The sequence below is a fragment of the Pithys albifrons genome, chromosome 6 (genome assembly GCF_047495875.1).
Source record: "Pithys albifrons albifrons isolate INPA30051 chromosome 6, PitAlb_v1, whole genome shotgun sequence".
Classification (NCBI taxonomy): domain Eukaryota; kingdom Metazoa; phylum Chordata; class Aves; order Passeriformes; family Thamnophilidae; genus Pithys; species Pithys albifrons.
Window position 1 is genome coordinate 6,939,996 of NC_092463.1, and position 27,337 is coordinate 6,967,332.

The window sequence follows — 27,337 nt, forward strand, 5'->3', positions numbered from 1 at the left end:
GAAAAGCTGCCACCTATTTAAAGAACCCAAAAAGTTTCACTCTTAGTTTTCTTTTTCAGCCAGACTGTTCCACATTACCTGCATTATTGGAGGGGTTGAATTAACACCACACTGACAGCAAACCTGCAGACTGATTCCTTTGCCCCAAGCAACTCCAGAGACACATTTGGGAGATGTGTATTGATTTTAGCACCAACAGAAGATGGAATGAAACGGAAAGGCAAAAGATTTTAAGCAGTGCTTTGCTTTGTTAGCCAAACAGTATTTTTGACTGAGAAAAGAAATGATGATCTGGGTGATCAAAGATTTTAAGTACTCAGCTGCACCTGATGGCAAACACAGGTGCAACCTTCTCCTCTCTGCCCATATCCTCAACGACCACCTGACTGCGGTTATTTTAAGCTGCCTGTTTTCATCTTTTATTCTTAAGAAAGGTACTAGAGCTGCTGCCTTAAGCACAAATAGCAGTAAACATACAGTGAAAGGCATTTGAAAAATAAAAGGCCATTACTTATGCCAAAAAATACACCTCTTCTAAATACAGTCTCTTTATTTTCTCCCTTCTTTATAAGGAGTATAAAATGGCTATAGCATTTTGAGATGTTTTTCAATTGCACATTACTGTACTCAGCTGTTTTTGCAAAAGTTGAAAAAAAACCCTTCAAAAGTAGGAAGCATTTGCACCAAAATACCATCTTGATAATTTTGTTTTTCAATAAGCAAACACTCTCTCAAGTATTTTAAAATACCAATTTCAGAAGAAGCATTCCATTTAAAAATTTACTTTTTCTCCTAATGTGGTTATACAATTATATTAAATACTCTTAGTCATATAAATTCTTGGAAGAAAAAAGAAGCCAGGGCAGGGTACTGCAGGTGAAACTGGTCTGTGCACACAACTTCACTCCCATGCCAGACTATTTCAGCATAAACACTCAGGATGCAGAATTTGACTGGGATGAGTGCCTTTCAAAGTGAAAAGTGAGTGACTTTTAGGGTCTTTGGACATCAAGGAACAGATCCAAAGAAGCATTCTGATTCCTGCATCATTGCGTTGCAATAAGGACCGGCCCTGGAATTACTCAAAATCATCGGCTGCTTCTCTTTTTAATCTAAATATTCCTGAGTCACCTTCAGTGCTGCTTTTCTGCAGAGACCAAGAGACTTGGCAAAGATATGGGAGGCACCAGACAGAGGGACCTGTAGAGATTACTGAAACTAGAAGGATGTGGGAAAGAGTTAAGAAGAGTGGCCAGGCTTGGTCACAGATGAATGGGTTCATCTGGGAGAGAAGAACTGGGAAAAAACCAGTCAGGAGCCCGGGGCAGGGTGCAGTAAGAGGGATAAGCTAGAAAGGGACCTGGGACCTCTAGAAGGTGAAAGATGAGGGACTGAAATCCCTCAGACCAAGGATGGTTGCCCAGGTCCTAGGGCAATGTTCTGATGACCAGCTTCCCCTCAGCAGGAGAAGGGCAGTGACTCTGCCATGGTGAACGCCCTGGCTCCATTTAAAGAGTAACTACTGACTCCAACTGCATTTCTGGTGGTGGGTCTCAGATGGGCAGAGGGTCCTGGTAGCCACCCTGCCTTTTAAGCTCCTGTTCATGGGATTTCCAACATTAGATGCCTACTGTGTTCCACAAAACTTCTTCCAGACATGGGCCAATTCATTTGGCCATTTTCATATTGTTCTGCCCCATGGTCCCGTCCAGAAAGCAGGTAAAAGGCATTTGCAATATTTATAAGGTTTGTAACTTCAGCCAGTGTGTACATTTGTTGTGGTGGGGTATTTTTGTAACCTCTGCGGTTCACCATTCAAGACAAATCCTTGGAGAGATCCTGTGGATCCAGTTCAGCTCATCCATGTTTACTCACCCTTGTAATAGAAAAGCAGGTATTTATTTTTGTCTTCAGATAACACTCCAAGTATTAGTATTCTTTCACTAATATAACTCTATCAAATTTCTCGCTAATTAAAGAAGTCAAGGCCATAGCTAAGGAACTGGAAAGTGTTCTAATAGAATTACTACTCTGAGGTGGCTTGAATGTCATAATTTCTTTCTCCAATATAGCAAAATCTTGACAATCACATTAAAGATAAAGAGTGAGAATAAATGCTGCTGGCTTTTTCAAAGGAAACATCACTTTAGATATTAACACCTTCTGTGTTAGCAGTAATACATGCACTAAATATAGCAGCTTGACTGACTGAAATGTCTATAAAGCATTTGTCACAAGATAAAGTGTAAAGAAAACTCTGGGCTGAGAACTACCCTGGAAAACTGTAATTAAAAGATCTCCAGCATACCTAAGCTATGGCTTCCATGCTTCCCTAAGACTACAGATACAGTCCATTTTAATTCATCTTCATATTTAAGTAAGCTACTTTGACATCAGGTTATGCAGCATTTATGGTTTTGTCATATCAAAGCTCTCTCTTCTTTTCACTGTATATTTCTATACTATAGAGACACAGTCTCCAATTTCTATCACATCATCTTAAGGAAGAGGTTAAATGATCCCTCAGCTTTACACAGTGGACAAGGACATGGCTAAAGAGCCAGTGTGTCTGTGCATGCATGGAGAAAGTCTCTGTATGCACTACGTATGGTGCTCTATGTTTATGTCTCATAGGAAAGGTATCTACATAGGAAAGATATCTACATATCCTCTTCTCTCAAGAAATACAGCTCAGCCCCCCTCTCACAGCTGGGCCGCACAGCTGTCCTTAACCCAGTATAGCCACAATTTCAGCACTGGCCATACAAACAAGTGTCCCATGAACCTCAATCATCTGCTACACCTTGTTCTCCTTCCTTCTCCCCTCTTTCAGCTTTGGAATGCACACAAAGCCTCTCTGACCTCAGTTTCTTCATAACTACTTTGCCAACATACATTATGCTATTTTCCTGCTCAAGCTTTCCCTGCCTGGCAATTTCAAAACTGCCAAATGAACTGAGCATCCACACGGTGCAACTTTGCCAAGCCTTGTTATGACCCAGCTGAGCCATCAGTGTTTGCTGAGCATGGGTGAGGATGAGGCTCCATCCTGGCACTCACAGCATTCGCAGGAACATCAGAGACACATGGACAGCAATACCAGCAGATGAGACCTCTAACATCAAGCCTCTTATCCTTCCCAGCACCACTGCTTTTTCATTATACAAATGAAACACAACTAAGACAGATACTAAAATCTAGGGAGCACTGACATCGCTGCTTTTGGGTAGCTTTTCCAAGGTGTTTTTTGTATTACAGTTATTCCAGTGTATCATCTTTGAAAGTCAATGTACTGTCAGGTACCTAATATTTAAATTGCTGCGGCTGTTGAGTGGATACAGAGCTAGCATTTAAATTTTTAAAAAGAGGAAGGAAAAAAAATTGAGAGGTGGAAGAATAGCAGATAAAACCTTTTTAATTAATCAGTTGTATTTAAATAATAATAATAACGGTAATGATAATTTGCACTGATTAATTTTACCCCAAGTCAGGTGAGTTAGCTTCTAGGAAGCAGAGTCATTGGGATGGAAAGGAAGGAGATGTTCAGGAACAATTTTGACAATGCATTTCCTTCTCTTTTTTTGTTAAACACTCCCGATGAACAGTTTGTCAGAATTTTTACTGTGTTGCTCTGTAGCTGATCAAAAGCTGGGATAAGCAAACAGAAAAGCTGTAAAGCAGTAATCTGTGGGTTTTCCAGAAAAGTGAGAGTAAAAAATAAATCAGCATTTGAAACATGCCTTCCTGCTGTCTGCAGGAATAATTGCTAAGGCGTAGCTGAGTCTCAAATCCCAAGTTTACTCAGATTACGCTTTACACCCTACATACTACACAGAAGGTGAAACAGATCACTCCAGGGCCCAGCAAACAACTCACTACAATGCTCTGATCTCAAGGCTATCCTGAAAACCAGCCCTAGGCCACAGCTGGACAACAGCACATCCCCACAAAACTGCTCAGGTGGATGTTGGGAGCCAGTACCATTCCCAGCTGCCTGGACTCATCTGCCCTTGGTAAATCAAGTCTAACGTCCAGTGCACAAGGGTGGCACAGCACCTTCATGCCAGCCCTAGGACTCACCACAGACAAAACCAAGCAAATTACAAATGAACTTTCTAAATAACATGATTATTTCTGCAGAGTGACAGACGGAAGGGAACAAGAATAAAGAAAGGGAGGGAGCCCTCAAAGTGACAAAACGTAAACAGCAGATGGTTTTGCAAAACAGTCAAAAAGGGAGAAGTTAAAGAAAATTTAAAAAAAAACAACCTTCATGAAAGGGACTAAAATGTTGTAGATTAAAGTCTCAGTTTAAAAATAGATGCACTGTGGGAAACTGAATAGTATAAAACGAGAGAAATCACAGGATGCAAAGGCTTTCATCTCTCCATCCTTGGGCTCTGCTATGTGCTGGTCAGTAAATCTATATTCCTTGCTGGGTTCAAATACAGGCAAACCCAAACCTTATTCTTACTCTCTGAGCCCTGACATAAAACTCACTTGCAAATCTGCCCAACTCAGATCCTCCCAGAGGACATCATTGCAATAATATGATAATCAAGTTTTACAAGACGCATCATAGGAGTAGTTTAATGTTCATCTAAGCCACTGACAATCATAGTAAGGTAACTCACCACTGCTTACCTACATTTCCTGCCCATGGCTCACAATAACTTCTGGGATCAGAAACAGTTCTTTCTCCCATGGAATATATTTGGGCATGTGCATAAAAGCATTTTCTAATTCTCTTCCCACCATGTTAGTCTTTAACCACAAAAAAACCAAGAAGGCACTGCACCAGGTTCAAATATGTGCTTAAAAAAAAAAAAACACTCAACCTGGAGCTCAGGAGTGGAATTAGAAAAGGGATTAAAAACACAATGACAAGGAATAAAATTTGTGATGGAATTAGAATCAAGAGCTCAAGGAGCAAACATCTCAAGGAGAAGGAGAAGAAAGCGCCTTGAAATTCCCCTCGTGCATGCTCCATGTAGAGGATGCTGTTCCTCTCTTTTCCTTTTTTCCTCACCCTGTTATTTTTCAGGCAAATAAAGGAACTGACAGAACAAAAGCTCCAGATAGAATCTTTCAATCCAACTATATTGGTTCTTTCACATACAGGAATATTAAAAGACCTAAAATAAAAGCATCTGTCCTTTCCATGAAGACATTTCCACTGCAAACAAGCCCCTTGCACAGAACAACCTTTCCAGGTTCACCCCAGCATTTAACAGGAGCCAGGTCAATGCCAGGACTCCAAAGTCTGTGTCCTTCTTCCTCCATAAGGTCTGGAAGAGGAAAACCACACTTGTCTGCCATTTTTCCCTTAGGCCATCTCTGCCTATAGTTTTGCTCACCCTTTGCATAGGTGAAATCTGAGAGATCCACACAAAGCACAAAGAAATGAGCTCTGACAATGCAGTCACTGGAAGGAATCCTTTTCCTCAGAGAAATTAGCACAGCTATTTGGTATTGATATTTCCTTAATCCTCAGAGATGTGTCAAGTGGAACTCTGCTTTTTTAAATAAGTTTTCTGCACTCTTTATTAAGTGCTTGATTAATGGACAGCTCTGTAGGCTCTGACTATAACAAGGTGGGACTCTGTCCTTTTGTGTGGGAAAACTGTGCACCAAATTTTCCAGTGAAAAATGGCCAAGATTAAAGCCAAAGCAAACAGAATGACTGCTACAAAATGGGCCCAAAGTGCTTTTTTAAATATATTTCTAAACGTCTCCAATACTCTGTACTTAAAGTCTCTGACAACATAATTCTGTGAAAAAGCTTATTTATCCTGCATAAAGAACACAAGAGCACTCACCTCCCAAAGGAAAGAAAATACTTACACCTGTTGCTGTGATAAATGTTTCAGACAACAGCAGAAAATCTCTCCAAGAAACACAGAGAACAAACCTCTGCCAACTCTAACATCCCAGTTCATTTATGTACTCAGGATTGGAAAATATGAAGAAAAATACCTGAAATACCTGACCATAATTAATTTTAACCTTTTCTAATTTCACCATGATCCATGCTTATAAATATTTTTATTAACTAACCCATACAATACTCAGCTACGCACTTAACCTAATGAGATTACAGGAGAGGTTTTAAAGCAGGATGGTTTAATTAGCAGCAATTATTTCCCATGCTATTCGCACTATGTTATGGGATGGCATGATTAATTTCTTAATGAAACAAAAAAAAAAAAAATCTTGCAGTTCCACATTCTACTGTGACACACAACAGAGGCTTCACTTTCTGCCTATACAAATAGATGCTATTACCAGCCATAAAATATAACTGAGTTGACAGACACTCACTTCCATATCTAAACATCACAAATACACTCTGACTAAAGCAGGAGAGGACTTTGCCCTGGGTAAACATAGATGGCCTGATTAGAATCACAGAATGGATTGGGTTGGAAAAGACCTCCGAGATCATCAAGTCCAACCCTTGGTCCAACTCCAGTCCCTTTATCAGATCATGGCACTCAGTGCCACGGCCAATCTCACCTTAAAAACCTCCAGGGATGGGGAATCCACCCCCTCTCTGGGCAGCCCATTCCAATGCCTAATTACTCTCTCTGCAAAGAATTTGTTTCTGATCTCCAACTTCAATTTCCCCTGGCAGAGCTTGAGCCTGTGCCCCCTTGTCCTATTGCTGAGTGCCTGGGAGAAGAGACCAACCCCCACCTGGCTAGAACTTCCCTTCAGGTAGTTCTAGACAGTGCTGAGGTCACCTCTGAGCTTCCTCTTCTCCAGACTAAACACCCCCAGCTCCCTCAGCCTCTCCCCACAGCACTTGTGCTCCAGTCCCTTCTCCAGCCTTGTTGCCCTTCTCTGGCCCCGCTCCAGCCCCTCAAACTCTTTCCTGAACTGAGGGGCCCAGAACTGAACACAACACTCAAGGTGTGGCCTTACCACCAGTTATTGCCATACAAAACTACCTTGCTGAGTTCCAGGCCAAAAGTACCATGGCAGAAATTTCTGGAGAAAGATCAGGAAAATATTTAATTACCGTCTTCACAGAAACCATTTCAAGAAAAACAGCACATGAGGAGAGAAACTCTGAGGGTAACAATGGAATAACTGTCCAAACATCTCAATGTGATCTAGAAGACATCCAGACTTCCCAAATGGAATTCCATAACCTGTTGTTTAATATTGGGTTCTAAAATGAACTAGTAGGATCAAAGCCTAAGAAATGAATTTGTCAAAGATTATATTTGCCCTCATTTTGTGACATTTTTCCAACCAAATCTTCCGACTCAGATATTAATTTTCTTGACAGTCTTATTTCGGTGTTTTGAACATGAGGTGACTGTAAAATGAAGGAAAGAGGATATTACAAATGTAAAGTTGATTGCCAAATTTTATTTGGGGCAGGAAATGGAAGTAAGGTACTATACTATACTCACAAAATTCATATATTTATTCAATGTTGGGTTTAATAAAATAAGAATATTTAGTTTGGAGAAAGGAAAGGAGTTAAACAATCATCTGTAGTCTGCACACTGTATTCCCCAGCTGAGATAGTTTCACCTCCCACTCTAAACTTCCTTCCTTTCATCAGACTAAATTGTTTTGGCCTGATATTTTCTAACGTCAAGGTGAATGTTCTTAGGAAATTTGAGGGAAAATTAATTTGGCTGGTTTTCATTTCTTGCAGCTGTACATGAAAAATACAGTCTTCATTAATTTTTGGAATTATGTGTTAAGAGTAACCATAGCTAAAGGCAGAAGTATCAAATTCAATGTAATTACTGATCACATTAGGAAAAAATTATGCATAAAAACTTTGTAAATATCCTTCCAATATTAAAAGCATTCAAAACCAACATGTTTCTTCATCAACAGTAGAACTGAATTTATTTAGGGGATTTTTCAAGGTTAATCCAATATTTTTCAGACAGAAACAGGTTGTAAGAACAAAACCCAAAGAAATACCATGCGGAAAGTGCAAACCAATTGAAAAACCAAAACCAGTGAGACCTTAAATTGGTTTCTTGCTCTTTATGGAAAAAACCCCCACATGTCTAATATTAATTTAATCTCAAGGCTTAACACTCCAAGACCTGCTGCTCGGAGACCAGGGATCTCCAAATAGTGGCCTGATGTTTTATGTTTACCTTGCCTGTTTAGTAGTTATCTCACATTTCCTTTTTATAACTAATATTTCTGTATTATTTTGGAGGGTAACAGGGGAGAAAGGAACGGATCCTAAACTAGTTTAAAACGTTCTCTGTTAGTTGCAGTGGGAAAGGCTTTCAGAAAATATGAACGTGGTGTAAAAGCCAAGATCCCTCCAAGAGTGAATGAGACATAAAACTCCCCAAAGCTCCATCAGTGTTTTGAACATGTTGCCTAATACACTAAACAACTCACATTTCCAGAGTCTATAATGGGACTTCCAAAAGCTTTTGCATATTTAGAGCAGATACCTGTTGTGGCTTTGTCACGTCAGCCAGATATTTCTTGCCATTCTGCTAAATCATACTGGCTCTGCCTTAAACATGTTATTGTATCAATTTAAATGATCAGGATGTATCAAGCATTTATGCCCACATATGCTCATCACATTTTTCTGAGAAGCAAGATTCAGGGACTAATTTCAGCACAAATCTGTACTGTTCCCATGCACCCTGGCTATATTAATCCTAGAACTATTTACCATGCTCCTGGTAGAAAGAATTGCCTCTGGTCCTATTGAGGAGGCTGCATTCCCTGAAGCAAAACAATGCAGGTATTTTATTATTTTTTAAATTAGGATGAACTACAAGTTTCACCTGATTTATTCCTACAAATGCTGTGGCTGAGACCCATATGAACTCTTGGCTATCAGGAAATATCCTGACTGCAGGCTATTAGACTAGCCAGAGCAATGGACAGCATCACCCATTTACCTCGGCCTTCACTCAGCTATTAAACTGTAGAATGGTAAAAATTAAATGTCTCCTGCACTCTTCGAATTTAACCAAGGTCTGAACCAGGTACGTGAAGTCAGCTACAGAAATTCAGACTAGTTCAGCACAGTCAGACTATTTTTGGGGTTTTTTCCTGATTCCTGGAATATTTTAATTTGTTCTTGGTTCCCTGTAATTTGGAATGTGGTTTGGTAGGCACTGTACAAAAATATATGGAGTTCCTCTCCCCCACCATTTAACATTCAAACCAATAAATCAGGCATAGGTTTTGTAGAGGAATAAAGAACCACAGTATTTATCAAATGCCAAAGTTCACAATTCTAACAAATGTCAGATCTGGAAATGAAACTAAAACATTTCAAATTCCTACATGAAAGCCTCAGCCTTTAGACACCTCTACCCAAAAGCTCTTGTACCTCTACCCAAAAGCTCTTGTTTCTCTGTTAAATGCTGACAATTAAAAGAGACCACAACTGACTCCTGCTCCTTTTCATGTCACATGAAAACACATTAGTTAACAACCCCCATGTGTTGCCATTATACATGACAATGCTTTGCTCCTACAATTACAAGCTGAAAGACAATAAACTATGAGAAAATCTGATGAATTCTGACATTCTCGTTGTAGTAACACAAAACCCATTAAAGATATCATGCCACTGCAGAGATGTCTGTCATATTGACACGATGATGTACCTTTATCCACAGTATAAATTTGGTTAGAAATAGGAGTGCAGCACAAAAAGAAGAGAAGAATAAATGCCTGGTGCAGAGATAAAGAATAGAGGACTCTGTTCCCTTTGAATTTATAATCACAAAGTGATATATTTCAGCAAACACCCTCTTTGTTGCTTTCCCAGCTGGCTGGAGATGGATTAGAAGGTGAGGATGCATAACTCCTCTACAGTCCATTATTTCTTATTATCATCCAGATGGAGCGTGGCTATGAGAGCACCACTAAAAACACTAATGAACTCCAATGTTTTAGATTACTAATTCTTCAACAGCATGTTTGTTTATCAATAATACACTGTAAAACCCACAACAAACTGACTAATTAGGTTAGATCAAATCTGCTCAGCTCAGCTTCCTGTCCCTCCTATTCTGGGTGTTTGTGTGGGTGTTCAATTCTCATGCAGCTTCCACTAAACTCCTTTCAAAGCCTCTAATCGCCTTGTATAATATTGCAAACATTTAGAAGCATTTTTTAAATGCTTATAAGAAGCATTTAAACAAAAACACATCCATGTTTAAAGCATATGAATAATTTTCTCGCCATTCTCTCTGTAATGCAGGGGAGTTTAAATCTCACTTGTTCCTAAGACAGCTAAATGTGGGAGAGCCCCAATATTTATCATTAAGTTCTCTGTTTAGCAAAGCACTCTAGGATTTAATTCATTAATATTTTCTGGCATTCCTGGGGTTCTCTGGGGTTTTAACAAGTTAAAAGAGACTTGATCTAAGTTTGTGCTCTGTTAGCAGTTTGTGGAACATGTGAAGCAAGTGCAGTGCTGGGCCCCACTCTGAAGCTTAGGAAAAAATAATTAAAAAAAAAATTGGCCAAAGCAGGCTGTGGGATCTACAAAGTAAAATTGTAATCCTGCTAGAAAGCTCTTCAAGAGCAACACAAATAATGCACATCAATCCCTGAAAAATATTAAGGAAGTTCTGCCAATGAAGATTTACTGTTTTGAAATCAAGAATAATGTGTTAGATAAATCTCTCAACTCTGCCATTTAACGTCCCATTTAACAGCCTGTGTTATCCCTTGACTTCCCAGGAGAAGAGCAGCCTCAACATGGGTGCAACCCTGGACACCTCCCTGCTCCTGCCCAAGGGACAGAAAGGGGACAGGGTGCTCAGTGACAGCAATCACCTTCACTCCCATAAGGTCTCACGAGTCACCAACAACTTCACCTGTGTTCTGCTTTTCAGCAGGACGAGCTTTCAGCCCCTGCCACACGTGAAACAAATGTGATGGGGCTCCCAACACATCATCACTCACAAGCAAGGACGCACACACAAAGTCCAGCATGTCACTAAACAAACCTCTCTGCCCAAATGAACCTGTGCATGGGAGAAGGGAGGTTTTTTAGGGATCTCACACACTTGTGTTCGCTTCCTTTCCTCCTTCATTTCATTCATCCTCACACAAGATGTGATTACAAGATTCCTCTTGCATGACCAACCTTCACCCACATTTAATTATTTCAGACTCACATCCTCCAGACATTTAATACTTTCCTATGGCACTGATGGCAGCAGCTTTATTCTGAACTTCTTTCTTACCTTATCGACTTGCCTGGTTTTTTGCTTTCAAGTGCTAATGCACAAAGATTGTGTTTGATTAACTAGAAAGTTATATTTCTTTTAGGTAAGGTGAACTATCAATTGCAGGAAATGTTTGCATTAATAAGAAATAGTAGTAACCTTCTTTATGCTCCAATTTCCTATTAAAAATAATGGAATGGAAGCTTCCATCAGATTTGGGGCTTTGGAGTGTTTCTGGTCAGGCAAATCCTTTCACACTAGAAAGGAATGATAGTTTGTTCCCATGCCTTTGCCAAACAGGTGATCATTCAAACAAATCATTCAAAACAAATAGTTTCCTTATGTGGGACCTCACTGAAATGGATGGTGAAGTTTTACACTATGCCTACAGGAATTTTAGGCATAAGTCCCAGCAACCTTCAAATGGGACTTACCCTCCTAATTCCCTCTTGCCTATACTTGGAAGATCCACCAATAAACCTTTTATGTCAGAAATGTTCCTTTCATTGTGGCTTGTGGCCACAAAAACACTTTAAGGTAAGTTCTCAATAAACTATGAGGTCAGTGAGACTATTCCACAGTTAAAACACAGTATGAATTTAAGGTCTCAGTTCAGGAAGGACTGAAGGACTGATAAAATGCATTTTAAAAAAAGGCAAAACTCCTCTACCAAAATTAATTTCCCTCTGTTTCCTACAGATGGACTTGATTCAGACCCACAGTGAAAAGAGGTTCTTCTGCCATAAATAGCTGAATCAAGATTCATCTGCTCCAAACAATGCCTTCTGAATTTATCAGAGAATATGAATGCTACCACACAGACCTTGTACTTGCTAAAAAAAAATCCCATTATAGCTTTGCTTTAGCACTGGACACTCCCATTCATTTCTCAAAGCCTCACATGGTCTGTAGGACAATGGCCCTTTCCCCAGGGAGCTGAACTTCCCCAGGATGAGTGTAACCCAGCAGGTGCATGAACATTTTCCAGTTCAAATATGCAAGATATGTAGGGACAGACATTGCAGCCACTGCATCGTGGACCACAAAAAATCACTAAATGTTTAAGGACAGTCAATCACCTATAGAAAGTGAGCTCTACCAGCTTTGCCTTCTTTAACACACAACAGGGATTTGCAGCTGTACTTTATTCTCTAACTTCAGAGAGATGTAGGGTTGGGAGTGCCCTCAAGGAAATGCCCGGTCCAATTGTAACAGAGGGAGAAGCAAGGAGACCTGCAGCAAGATTGACAGATACTCATCAATGAAGTGGAGTCAACCCAATCTGGTGGTGGCTCTGCCCATGATCTGAACCCACCTATAGATGAAAAGTTTTGGCAGACTGATGTTGGAAACAGGGATTTCCAACATCAGTCTTTCATTCCCTCCTAACTGACCTGATTGCCCTCCGAAAACAGAGGATCAACATTTTTTTCCCTTTCAAGCATACTCTTTCCATAGTAGAAGTCAATTTTCCAGTGTCCCTTAAGCTTTCATCAGCTTAAGCCAAAGTCAGTTCACCAACTATTCCCCTGAGATCCTGCCTTGTAAAACATTTTATTGATCTCCTATCTCTTCAATGGGTCTACAGCTTCCTTACAGCACTTTATATTAAAAAAAAGGAAAAAAGTGCCTAATGAGTCCTAGTCCCAAGAGAACAAATGTCTTCCTCAGCTTGCCTGTGACACTGCTCCTGATAATTTCCTGAGTGAGATTTACAGGTTTTAGCCCACTCTTGTGTTGTTACATTCAGTCTGCAGTTCCCTATCACTTTCTCCTCTATTAATCCTCCAAAATCCTCTCTGGCCTTGCAGCAGCAGAGCCATTTACTCCCTGTACTGCACTTATGCATTTGATTTGTCCTCTGTACATGTGGTGCATTGCATTCACTTCTGTTGACAGTCACCTTGCTGATTTTGGGATGCCTTTCCAGTTTACAGGATCATTTTGGATTCTGATCCTATCACCTAAACCACTTGCAACCCTTCCCATATCTCTCCCAATGTGCACTCTCTCTGTTCTGTCACTCAACTCTTCTAATGAAAGTGTTGAATAGAATCACATGCAGGGCAAAAATTTCCCTGGCAAGTCCGTCCAACTTTGACAGTGAAACCCTTGATTAGAATTCTGAGGGAGGTTGTTCAATCAGTTATCACCAACTTTCTTATGACTGTGTTGAGATCATCTTTCACCTGTTGGCCACAAGACCACCACGTAGAAAAGTGTCAGCAGCCTTTTAAAAAGTTCAGATATATCATATCTACTCAATTCCTCTTATTCTTTAGGCAGTTATCTTGTCGAAGAAAGAAATCAGATTAATTTGCCATGAACTCCTCTTGACAAACCCATGCTGGATGTTGGCCAGTGGAAGAAAACTCATTTTAATCATTCTTGACCAAAATATTCCTAATGAAACACAACTGGATTTGACTCAGTGCTCATAGGGATGCACATCAATGAGAAACCAAACACTGGTATCAGTCATTTTTATCTAATTACCTGATATCAATAAGTACCACCAAATATGTTACAGTACCAAGAGGCAGTACTGCAATAATGAAACCTCCCAGAGACTGGGACTTTCTACATATTTTACAAAAACAACACAAACCCCCCAACTCTATCAGCCTCTCTGGATGTGCAAAAATGTCACACAGTTTTGCAGTTCTGAAAGTCAACCCAACAAAATTTAAGCACAGGAATCTCTTGCTGGACCTGAAAAAAATAGTATTTTAAGGCCTGATTAACGAGTATGATTAAATTTCTCCATAACGGGACACTTCCTAAAACAACTTTTCTCCTTGCAGAGTTGCCCATCTTATCTTTCCAAGGGCTCCAAATGATAAACCGCTTACCTGCAAGCAAAACTGCGCCAATATTAATGAGATTTAACAGAAAATACCTGTTTTATCCACTGAAAACAGGGCCAAGTGAAGAGCACAGCTCCACTGAAATCAGGCAGGACCTATCTGATAACTGGCCTGACTTACTTGGGTAACTCTCCCTCTGAAACGCCAAAGACACACAGGTATTCTCTCATGAGTACACAAAATTAACTAAGGATCTCTGTGCAGACACAGACTTAGATCGCTCACTTGGCTTTCTGAAACTTCAGAACAAGAAAACACAAACGATCTCCTGAGCCCCTTCCATCCAAGCAATGTGATACCTTGGGGGGTATCTTTTATCTCAGATTTGTTTATCCCTCTAGCACAATATGCTATAAAGCTTTACTGTGTTGTGTTCTTAGCTAGTCGGATATATTTGCTGATCTAGTCAGACTAATTAAAGCTTTTTCCTTCCTGAGAGATACAGTTGTTGTGAGTGATCTGGGACAATGCGATAATCCCTCTGGAACCATCTCAGGTGATTGTTTGTACTCTGTGTGAGAATAAAGGTTAATTTTCCCCATTTACGTATCCTCTATTTAATATCAAGTTGTTTTAAATAATACGGCTCAATGGCATGAAATAACATTTCTCTCTTCATTGCTACCTCTCCCACTCATTGTCCTATCTCTCTTGATACCATAATTTCATTTAAACATATCAAGACAATGACAATAAAAGTAAACCTTACATAAGTACATGCAAGCTATAACCTTGAAGAAAATCCCATAAAACTTCCCAAGGAGGCTGCTTTACAGTCTTAAAGCTCTTTTATATAAAGACACGTGGTTTTGCTATAAACTAGACCCTGGATATCTAAAAATCTACTGCCACAACAGACTTAAAACAAAACATGGCACATGTGGCCCCTCTGTGGCGCTTCTGCCAATTGTCCTTGTCCTGTCCACGCCAGCCTGGTGGATACAACCAGGTGCTGGAGCATGTCCAGAGAAGGACAATGGACCTGGGGAATGGTCTGGAGTACAAGTTAGATGAAGAGCAGATGAGGGAGCTGGGATTGTTTATCCCAGAGAAAATAAGGCTCAAGGGAGACTTTATTGCTGTCTACAACCATCTGACAGGAGGTTGTAGCTGGGTGGGGGTCAGTCTCTTCTCCCAAGTAACAAGTGATAGGACAAGTAGAAATGGTCTCAAGTTGCAGCAAGATTGGATATTGGGAAAAATTTGGAACAGACTGCCCAGGGAAGTGGTGGAGTCACCATCCCTGAAGGGATTTTAAAGACATGTAAGCATGGCACTTGGGGACATGGTTTAGGGGTGGGGTTGGCTGAGCTGAGTTAATGGTTGGACTTGATGATCTTAAAAGTGTTTTCCAACTTAAACAATGATTCTGTGATCTCACTCTTACACTGAAGTTCCATTAAGAGTGGATGATGCCAGACCTACTCCCTAAGAGTAATTTTGTTTTTTACTGTAGGTTACTGAAGCAATTATACTCTTAAGTCTTTTCCATGCAGCTGTTCAGAGAATATTAAGATTGCCAAGTTCAGCTGCTACACTGAGAATAACCTGACAGGAAATATTCCTGCTCCAGTTGTGACACATGTCTAAGATTACTTACAGTTAAAAAAAAAAACCACAGAAAAATCTTGGTATCAGTGCATTGTAGAGCTAATAGCACTTGGACTATGGTTCAACAGTCCAAAAGCATCAAAATGCTTTTTCAATGGCACTCAAAAGGGGAAATTGCCACTTGGCAAGGCAACTTCTTGTAACTTTCTGCATCACTGTCTTCTGTTTGCACTTATGGATAAATGTGAATGAACAGTTTTACTCCCTCCTGATTCAGATGTTGAAGAATTTACCACCTTTCTCACTGCCTTATCTGAAATGCTAAACTAATAAATTTATCCCAAGTTTCACTTAAACTGGCATCACTGAATTAGTTATACAGAAATATTTACTCCTAGTCTTCAGGTGTCCTGCAGCCTTTTGAGACCGTTTCTTCAAGCTTTGAAATATCAAAATGTGCTCACTTCAAAGAAAAGGGGTAGGAGTGCTGTGCAGCTTTACTTCTGGTATTACATCCAGCAAGATATTGGTGATGAGGCCAAATGATAACCTGCCCAGAACAAGACAGACAGAAATGCACCCAAATCAGCCTTCTGGAAACACCTTTGACACACTGTCTTAATGTCTAAAACCACTCTTGGTCAAGCTAAGTCCAACTTGGCAATAACCTGCGAGCAATCCATCCAAGACATGCAGGCTGTCACCCAGCTCTCCAGCCACCTTACACTGCTGGCTGTGGAAGCATCCTGGACACCACCCACCAAATGCACCCTGAAGATTGCACCTGTGTGTAGCTGAACAGCTTGTCCAGAGAACCTGTGACTGCCCCATCCCTGGAAGAGTCCAAGGCCAGGTTGGATGGGGCTTGGAGCAACCTGGTCTAGTGGAAGGTGTTCCGGACTATGGAAGGGGGGTTGGAATGAGGTGAACTTTAAGGTCCCTTCCAACCCAAACCATTCACAGATTTTGTGATTTTAAGAAGCAACTAAGAGCTCACTAGTGGGGCCATGCTGTTGTTGAAAGAAACATATTTCACTGCACCCCTCCAGCCCACAATTTAATACACTGCAAGGAGCAGCACAGAAAAATTGGCACAAGCCTTCTACAGCTCAAGGAGTTAAACAAACCCTTCTGCAGCTCCTGGACAGGTGATGCAGAGCCACTTCTCTCCCACATCCCACATCTCTGCAAGAAAGGAAAATGCCCTTACACAGAACTGACTCTTGCAGGACACCCTGAGGGCAGAGTTGGATTTCAACCATCCCTAAACACTCCAGCCTATGAATTTCTAGAGATGTAAAGCCTTCTCATATTACTACCTGTTGCTATGAAAAATATTATTTAATCTATGTTACTGGCAATGATTTTTGCTGGAAGGTGCTATCTTACACATACATTTTCCTCAAGATCAAAAATTAAATCCTATGGACTCTTGGGATTGCTTGTCTGGAAGTCTGCCAACCAAGTGCTTTCCTACAATTACACACTGTTGTGTCAGTGCGTGGGCTCAGCCACTGCCTAACAAATTTACTAGATAAACCTCCATGATTCACACAAACAGCACTCAAGTGGCTAACTACCACATATTGGCAGGGAACTGATGAATGTTACATGAACAATGAAACAACTCACTTAAATAATGAATTAGGTTTGACAGATCAGTGGAGAGATGACTGACAATCCCTGGGAGTCCATGTCACAACTTCAAAAAAGAGGCGAGCAGCTGCAAGGAGGGGGGTGCCATTAGCATCATTTGCTGAATACAGGAGGCTTTAGGACCAGAGGTGGCTCGGGTAAGAGCATCTCACCCATTTTAAAAAGGAAAGAGAATGTCCCATTCTCTCTGTTTAGTAAAATTAAAAGCAGAGCAGGATGTCTGTATGTTTAGCAGACATATCTAGGGTAACTATGATATCTATATTTATGTGTCTGGCAGACATACCTAGGATATCTAAGTGTCTAGCAGAACACATAGATATCCTAGTGGAAGGTGGCCCTGCCCATGGCAGGGCGGTTGGAACTAACTAGATGATCTTTACAGTTCCTTCTAGCCCCAACCATTCTATAATTCCATGACATCAGAAAGAACCCACCCACTCTCCCCTTCATCATCTTTCCCCTGAACAATAACAACTTGGGTCAAAGAGACAGCAAGTACTATTTCCTTTTCCTACCTGAAAATCACCAACCTGGGTATTTTAAGAAGAAACAAGAAGTTACCATTTCAAGCCATTAAACTGGAAACTGACTTTTTGAAAGTGGTGTCTAAAAATTGCTCAGATTTTTCAGAGAAGGTATTCTGTACAATCACCACAACAAATTCCTCTGCTCATACACAAAACCAATTTGAATTATGAAGTCTGTCTTCACCATAATTTAAAACCAGTCTCTGAAAAACATCACGTCCCCCACAACCACCTTCCCATAAAACTGGAGTAGGTAAAAGCCAAAATAACTATGAATGTAGATATAAGTACCTCCCTAAAAGAAGAAGTACAAAGCACCTTTTCTCAGCTCTTCTGAGGACTGACGGGGAGCTAAGAGATTTTTCTTGGCCTTTCACATCCTGAGAAGCAGTGAAGTATTCAATGTTCATTGACACTCTTGCCTTTGATATCATGTTCTGACCTTCCCTTGCTGCAAGAACCATCAGAGCATTTCAGTGGAATATACTTATTGTTTGGATGAAGCTGGACAAAATAACTCATGTAAATGTGACATTTATGGTATAAAAAATAAGCCATATTTTTACTGACTCTGCAATCTGCTCTGTGCCATTCAGAGCAGTTTCGTTGTTGCACATGGACAGAGGCAAATTGATTTCTCCAGGTTACACCAGAAGCATGCAGGAATGTGACAGAGACCCTCCAAGCTGCAAGCTGAGTGTTGTGCTTTAACCCAGCAGGCAGGTAAAAACCACCCAGCCACCTACTCACTCATTCTTCCCTAGTGGGATGGGGGAAAGAATGAAGAAAGAAAAGTAAAACTCATGAGTTGAGATAAAGAAAGTTTAATAGGACAGAAAAGGAAGGGGGGAAAATAACAATGAGAAAAGAATACAAGAAACCAGTGGTTCACAATGTAATTGCTCACCACGTGCTGAGCAGTGCCCCCCAGATTCATGGTTCAGCATGATGCCAATGGCAGTTTGGGCCAGCTGCCCCAGCTCTGTCCCCTCATGGCTTCTTATGTACCCTTAGCCACCTCGTTGGCACAGCACAAGAAGCTGCAAAGTCCTTGGCTTAGTTTAAGCACTGCTTAGCAACAACAGAAATATCAGTGTGTCATCAACATCACCCTCATTCTACATCCAGCACACAGCACTGCACCAGCTACTAGAAAGAATAACTCTATCCCAGCCTAAACCAGGATGGCTAGGAAGCTGGTCACTGTTCTCCCAGTGGGAGCACAGAAAGGAAGAAGGCTTATGGCAGTACATAATTCCTGGTATTTAAACATTCACACTTGTTCCTTCAGAAGACCCCATCTCTGCCAGCTGTTTCACCCTTCCATACTGCCACCTTCCCCAAAATGCCTTTTCCCTTTTACTGACTTTCTGCTCACTGAAGTCTTGGCTGTGCTGAGTTGCAATACAGTAATGATGGTGTATAAACCAAAAGTTTCTTTCTATCTTCTTTCTTGAGTCATTCTTTTTTTTTTTCCAGTGAAAGGCACAAACTGAATTGGTTTTACATCTGCACCTATGGCCGTGCTGCAGAAGCCTAAAACCTGCATGAGGACTGAACTAGAGCAACAGACAGCAGCACAGACTGAGTTTGCGTTTGGAGGCTGTGAGCTGACAGAAGATAAGGGGAGGTTTACAAGAAAGGTCCTTCCTGAATAATAAACGATTCCTCATCCATTCAAAGGATCTGACAGATCTACCTGTTTGTTCTGCTCTGCACAGAGAGGGGATGAAATGACCTAGATCAACACAAAAAGTGCTACAAAAATCAGATTTTCAATGCATATTCAGCAACTCTAGGCAGCAAATGCACAATAGGTATTTAAACAATAATCTTTGCATAAACCTTGTTCCCTTGTCATAGCATGCTTTATGTTTGCTATTTTTAGCTTTTCAAGTGTCAGAAAGCAGCAGAAAAAATATTACTGAACAGCACTGGACACCAAGATAAAACTAGTCAGGCGAAAAGAAATCTGAAGCAAGCTCCAAAAGATGAGGTTAAGTTATTCAAAGCTCTCTTTCCTGCAAGACAGGTGATGTATTTCAGTCTAAATATCCCACTCAATCTGTCCTCAGTGAACAAGCAAGTGACAAACTGCCAATCAAACTGAAAAGCATCCTCATTCATCAGGGCTTCCCCCACCACTGCCCTGCACCGAGCAGTGCTTTATCAGCACCTACAGAATCTGAACTTGGCTATTTTTAACAAGTGCACTACTTTGCAATCCTGCCCACCAGAAGGATTTGCAAATCTTTCCAAATACTCCTCCCAGCTCCTGATAACTTTGCCAGCATGAATAGGAAACTTGGGGCTTTCAGAACAAGCCGTTTCTCGCTGACAAGGCAGTGAAGATTTCCTTTCCTATCTGCAGTTTGCATGAGTAGGCAGCTGGGATTGTGATGAATTACTATCTCTGATTCCAGTGCTAAGTTTAAGACATTTATTTGGCATAGTCTGTTATAAAACACACTGCCAATATCAGCTCTTGGTATTAGCAAGCTTCTATGGGAGAACTACCAAAGGTATTTCACAGCCTCCCTCTGTATATAACAGTCTATTTGGGAACCAGAGATTTTTATTGATTGAACTGTAATTGAATTTTGCTGAACGTCTATCTCAAAACACTGTTTCAAAAGAGAAACAAAAACATCTTGGTTTGAAAAGTATTCAAATAATTTTCAGTTTTTAGTTTCACCTTTTCATGGGGCCAAGTCCTTCTCCCAGCTCAATGGTCACTATTCCATTGACTATTTGCTGTACCTTCCTGTTTCATTTTGGAGGTCAGAGTGTCAGGCTTTCAGCAGCTGGCCCTGCAAAGCACATCTATGTAATCCTGCAGGTCTGATCTCTTGGCAGAAATACTGCAAGTATAAAGCCCATGACCAGTGCTTTTTTGGGAGCTGGTGTATCTTCCAACCAGTATTCAACCAATAAAGGAACTGCTCTGGATTTTAGGAACAGTCATCATGCTAACGAGCACTAATTGGGAATTTTCAAATCTGCATTGATGTCACTGCCAAATATTCAACCATTTGATGATAATTGAGCATTTTCGCACCTGTAAACAAACTAATAAAAAGTTCTGTCTGTATTCTTCCTGGAGTCCACAATGCTCTTCATCCCATTCACAAGAGAAGACACATTTATGTTGATGGTGTTTTTATGCAATAAGCAACTCAAGTGTCCTTTTAGCAAACTTCTTAAATTTTACATTATCCAAAAGCCGATAAATATACCCAAAGTTTTCCAACTACTAAGCTCACTGTTACCACTTAAAAATTTTACATGGACACTTAATCATTTTGTATGAAACCTTAGGAAAACTATTAAGATCTGCCAGTGGCACACACATAGGCTGTTGTAAATATAAACTGATCCTGCTCCGTGTATTCCCCATCTTTACTAAGTTTCAGAGGTGAAAAAGCAAGAACACAATTCACCTACAACAAATACAAAGCAGGTTACAATCTCCATTTCCTTTTCACTTACTGACACCACGCATGTATTTTGTTGTTGTTGTTGTCATTATCAATAAATGGTATTAGCATTTATTATGTTTTAATGGCTCTCACCCCAACCTAAGTCATTTACCACTTATCTCCTTCTGTGAGACCCTTCTCTGCAGGGCAATAGAAGTCCCCACAAAAAAAAAAAAAAGCCCAAGGGATGTAAATATTACAATATATATAAAATGCTATACATGGACTTTATTCTCCAAGTTTCCAGATTCTGTAAATACCACAAAGCAGTCTCAACAAATGACACAACAACACCTATAGGATTTTGATGACCTACCTGCAATAGCTCATTAGTGACCTATCTTGGGGATTTATTTTTTATGGACTCGGAAATGTTTTGGAGCACATCAACCCATCATGTAAAGGGGGTGTTCAGCAGGGATTTCATTGCACCATTGTGCAAAGAGAGTCCTAAAACTGCAACCTTTCTTTTTAAAAAGCACTTCAAAATCTCCAAACAAATGGCTTTAATCTTCCAAAGATCTAGAAAGACTGTAGCAAGAAAACTTCCTCTTTATAGTTCAGTATTTCTCTCAGATGAGCTCAGAGTGTTAGCTGAGATAATTATCAGTGAGATTATGCAGATCTTATTATCAAAAGGTTATGTTTGCTCTCTTGTTACATAATTGCTTAGTGTTTGTATGGAGCTCAGAAAATAGAAAGCAACAGAGAAATACCAAGAATTATTTATTTAACAGGAAAATAATTCTCCCAAATGGTATTACCATTTTAAGTTGCCCTCACTATATTTTGAAGATTTCTGTTAACCTGTAGAGCTGCTAAGTGATCTAACCTTGGCAGCACATGAAATGAGAAATGTGCCTTACCACTATTGGTTTTAGGCTATTTCAGCAGAGCTGTGAAAGAGCAGGAAGCAGGGAAAAGGTGCAATATTGTGTCTTATATTTTCCTTCACTTCTAGCATTGCTGGTGACAAGGGTCTATACATTCAGAAGATAAAATCAGAACTTGTAATCTAAACCAGTGCCATTAGGTACAAAACCACTTTATGGAATCACTAAATGTTTCAAGAATTGGATAAAACAACATCAGACATTTCCAAGATGGTGCAAGTCTATATGCAAAACTCAGTCAGACTGCTGAATTTTAATACACTTTGTAACTTTTAGCCAAATTCTAGCCAAGACCTTCCAAACATGATAAAAGTCATGTTTAAAGCTTAAAGAAGAGGCCCTGAATTCAATATAAACTTGTCTGTGGGCGCACTTATGCACCCAGAACACTTAGTTCTTCAAACAACTTAAAAACTACACAACTTCAATTTTTGTTTTCAATACCAAGTTCATTTCATGATTATTTACAGGTCCTTCAGACTTTCCAGGACATGACGAAAACTTAGAGCAAGTGTGCTATGCAACCACCCCAGTAGCCACAGAACCTCCTTAGTGTTAAACACAGTAAAATTGAGTTCTACTTACAGCCAACCATCATCATGGCCACGGAAAAAATCTTCTCTCCGTCAGTGGTCGGTGCTATGTTTCCAAATCCTATCGTTGTAAGGCTTGTCATGGTAAAGTAGAGAGAGGATATGTACAAGGAGTCTTTACTGGGTCCTCCTTCCCACTGCCCCGAGCCAGTGGTGTTGTAGCGATATGGTGTCCCGATGCTCAGGGCCAGCTGGTAGAGCCAGCTGTCTGTTTTGATTGTATTGGTGAGTTCATCTATAACCTCATAGTCCCCGATGCTGTACCATATGCAGGCCAGCCAGTGGGCCACCAGTCCAAACACACACACCAGCAGCACCAGCACAGCAGCACCATATTCCAGATAATGGTCCAGCTTCCTGGCAACTCGACCGAGTCGTAGGAGACGCACCACTTTTAAGGAACTGAAGAGGCTACTGATTCCCTAGAAAAGAATAAAAATCATTATTTGATCTGATATATCCTGCTGGTTAGCACACAAGGATGTGCAGCAACTCCTGCATCTGCTTTAAATATCTCTATATAATTTTTCAGGCCTCAGATAACAGAATACATCAAGCCCTTCTCCTCCTCCAGTGCTTTTGTCCTCATCAGGCTAAATCAAGTTTGGCACTCATTAGGTGGATAAATTACTTTGCTCAAGCTCAGTCTTTCAAAGTAAAATACGAGTTCTGTAGAATCCAAAGTGGGAAATGGCAAGTTTAGTACAAAAAAGAGTGATTCAATACTTCAGACTTCGAAGTAAATGGGAATCTCTGCTTAAACCCCAAAGAGGTCAAACAAGTTGGAAGAGCAGTCGCAGATGGAACTACACCATCCAAGTGGAGTCTTCTCAAAGTTTCTCAAAAAAGAGTATTCTATAAAATCCAACCAAAGGATTGTTACTCTGGTCAAAACAGTGGCCCATCTACTCCAACAACCCTCAAAATTAACAGATGCTCAAGAGAAACATGAGAAAAATAGTCATAACGGGAAACTCAGAGAAAGCTGCCTAATGTTACCCTCATCCACCAAACAGGAGCTGAGTAACTTCCTCTAGTCCAACAGTCTCCACCTCTTACTATCCTTCACCCCAAGTAACAGAACTCTGGATATTTTGTTATTTATACCAAGTCTCACTGACTGAACAGAGAACTACCAAATGTGGGCACATCACCTTTCTGAGTGAGGGTAGTGCAGAGCACAAGGCACGTGCCTTTGCATAAGGGGTTAATTTCCTTTGCAATCAATTGATTTGTTTTTCTAAAGTGAGTGTTTGTGCAATGGGTTTTTTCCACCGAAGATATATGAATTACAAATAAATGGAAGTACAAGTATTCAGGGAATAAGAGCAAAAGGGCCATCAAAAAGTTAATAGAAACATCTGAGAGGGAATAAGAAATGTGCATGTCCTCCTCAATGCATAAATGGTTTGCACTGTGTTTTAATAGTTTAGAGATGCAGAAAGAGAACAAAAATATTCCTGATCTATTGCAATCCCATGATATATCTAACTTGTGCATTAAATTAATTAGTGGCTCAAAATAGAAGGTTTGTAAAGGAAGGTTTCTAACATAAAACATTCAGAAGCTGAAGACATTTAATTTAAAGTAGAAATTAAGACATAGAAAGCAATGAGGCAAACACTCCTAGTTACTGTGCCAAGATTAAATTGCCCTTTTCTATGCATCATTATCAAATCAGTCTAGTCAAAACACTGGCTAATTATATTATCAAACAGTAAAAGACTAGAACTTCTGGAGTTTTCCATATCAGAAAAACAATCATCTCTTTTGCACCTCTGTTTCTTCTTCTTTTGCACCTTCTTTCTCTTTTCCCAACTAACATTTGAAGGGTAACATACATCTGATATTTCCAGATGTAATCTGTTTGGCACAGTTCTTGTATGCCTTTCAAATCCTGTTGGAATGTGTTTCAGATCCCCAAATCCTTAATAAATTGAAGCTCTGTATTTGCATTCAAGCTCTTATGATGACTAATACCACAGAGGGAAGTGGAATTTTCCCATTTTGATTTCTGTATTTTGCATTTATACAAGACAGAGATCTAGTTTATCATTTTTATTTCCATCTAAATGTGTATCTACTTATTTGCTTTAGGATATATGACTGTGAGGCACTCTGAGCAGCCAATTTCTCCAGTAAACTGGGAAGTCCATGACACAAAGGACTGGAACCAACGGACTACTGAATGAAGGTCCTACCCCACAGAGACAATATCTACACTAAAAAAAAAACCACCAAACAAACAAACAAAAAAACCCAAAAAAACCAACCAGAATTATGGAGCAGTTTAATAATATATTTCATTAAATTATCCTGCAGTGTGGTTCAGTGAATTAAACCTGATTTTGAACATTTACAACTTGCTGTGAAACCAGAGGGAGAAAACAACAGGGTGTATTTTAGTAGGACCAAATCCTGTTGCATTGATCAAGCAGAGATGTATTATTTCCCTTCTACTTAAAGAGTCACTGTTCACTACCAAGATTAAGGCTAGGGAGGGAGTTAGAGAACTGCAACTCAAACTTGAGAATCCCCTTTTTTTGCACCCAGTAGTTTAAATTCCTTGCAGTGACACAGATTACACTGCACTGTCCACTGCACAAACCCAAAGGGAGAGTCAATCCTTGAACAGGAAAGTTTGCAGTGTGACACTCCATCCCCCATCCATATTACACCTTCTCTAAGTTACACAGACAGTTTAGCAGGTGTACAATGAATATAAAAATACAGCATTTATTTCAAAGTCTGGGAGAAAGTTTGTGCTGACTTTTTTTTCCAAACACGCAGATAAAAATCACATCTCTTATGTACAAAACAAAGAGAAGTATTTCATTATAATTGAAATTGAAATTTACTATTTCAAAAGAGTAATACTTTTAAATAAGTTTCACTTTAAACCCTAAAGTCAGTTCAGTTTGGCGCCTTACTTTAAGGCCAAAAAATCAGAGATGTATTTATTGAGCATTCACATTCCATGTCTAACCTGGCAAAATATAAAGCCAATACTGGAAGCTTTAAAAGCCTTTTCCATAAAGCACTACCTATGAGAGTGCAATTAAGCACATAGTAAATGAGCATGTGATATATTGCACTGAGTACTGGGTTGGATCAAGTTGGCACGTTCATTCTTGAAAAATTGCTGACGATAAATGCACAACAGTAACGATGCAAAGCTCTGCCTGAGATTCAGCAACAATCTCCTTGGTGGATATTACCTGAAAGACTAACTGCCTTGAATTAAGTTTGGGCTATTAAGAAATTCAGTTTTCTAAACTCAACTGATTGCCGGCTGCCTTTAATTTCATTTTTCTTTTAACTGTTTTTATGCTCCATAATAAATACTTTGAAAACCCTTCTACTACAGGATGAGCATCTGCTCTAACAGAAATAATCTCAGCACTCAAGGAACACAGAGGTGATTAGGAATTTTGAGTGGAGCATGTAATCCTGTTTGGCTCTAGCATTGTGTAAATAACACATTTTTGATACTGAAGATCCAGCCTTCTGGGAGAAGCATTTGTGGCTCTACTGCCATATTCAGTCAATTGGGCCAACTGTCTGGAACATCTGTGTTCTCTAATTGAGAATATCTTGTTATGTTATGAACCATCCAATCCAGCCCCTTGAGGTTTTGGCTAATGTATTTTATCATGCCCTAATCAGATGAGGACATTTAGCCTGCTCATCATCAATCATCTCAGCTGCAGAAATCTTCCAACTGAAAAATCACCTACTCCAAAATTGCATTTTACGTGTCAAGTTTGGAACCAAATTTCTATCTGACACACATCATTGATTTAAGTATTAGAAATGTGAGCCACAGAAGACTTTCCCAGGGACTTCTAAGGCCATTGGATCAGGAGAGGACATGAACAGTAGCTCTGAACCAGCCACTTTTGTACCAGCATTTCAATTTAGGAGACAGTTGAAGCCATACAAAGGATGTAGACAACATAAAATCTATCCAGAATGATATTTTTGAGGAATGGATGTTCAACTTTGAAATTAAATTAGACCTTCATGATTAAACAAAGCCCAAGTTTCTTGATGCAAGCCCCCTGCAAAGTCTGTGTTCTCAAATTGTCTTGATGCACTCAGAAAGGAAATTCAGTTTGATAGTGGAGGCACAACTGAGGACAGCACTCAGTCTGACATGCAGAGGGACCACTCCTTTCTTTTAAAATTACCTGAATCTTGCCATTTCACATCCTAGATGTTCCCACATTGTCAAACTTCAGTCTTCCAGGATGAAAGAAGTGTCTAAGCCCTGTGTCCGCATCCAGCTAAATTTTTTGGACCACAAGACTGAGAAAGATGTTTCCTGCAATTGTGATACACACTGTGGGAACAGACCTCTGCACCTCCAGCAAGAACAGAGAGCAAAGTTCTTTTGCTCTTAATGAATCCTTGATAAGCCAGGCAATAGGAAGGATGAAGCCATCAAAGTCATGTTATACAGGGGTCAAGAGCCAAACACTCAAGAGGGTGAAGAGAACAGTGTCACCAAAGGAAAATGAAGGTTAACAAGGGCAGGAAATCATTTGAGTCCAGAATGATTCTGCTAAAA

At 40.0% G+C, this 27,337-nt stretch overlaps 1 protein-coding gene across 1 annotated transcript in view; it reads right to left on the reverse strand.

Annotated features, from left to right (window-relative positions):
• KCNH5 (potassium voltage-gated channel subfamily H member 5) overlaps positions 1 to 27,337 on the reverse strand; it is a 154,097-nt gene that overhangs the window by 71,640 nt on the left and 55,120 nt on the right. Inside the window, exon 7 of the mRNA XM_071559372.1 lies at positions 22,760 to 23,189. Within this exon, the coding sequence (XP_071415473.1) occupies positions 22,760 to 23,189 (430 nt within the window). The remainder of the gene's footprint in view (positions 1 to 22,759; positions 23,190 to 27,337) is intronic.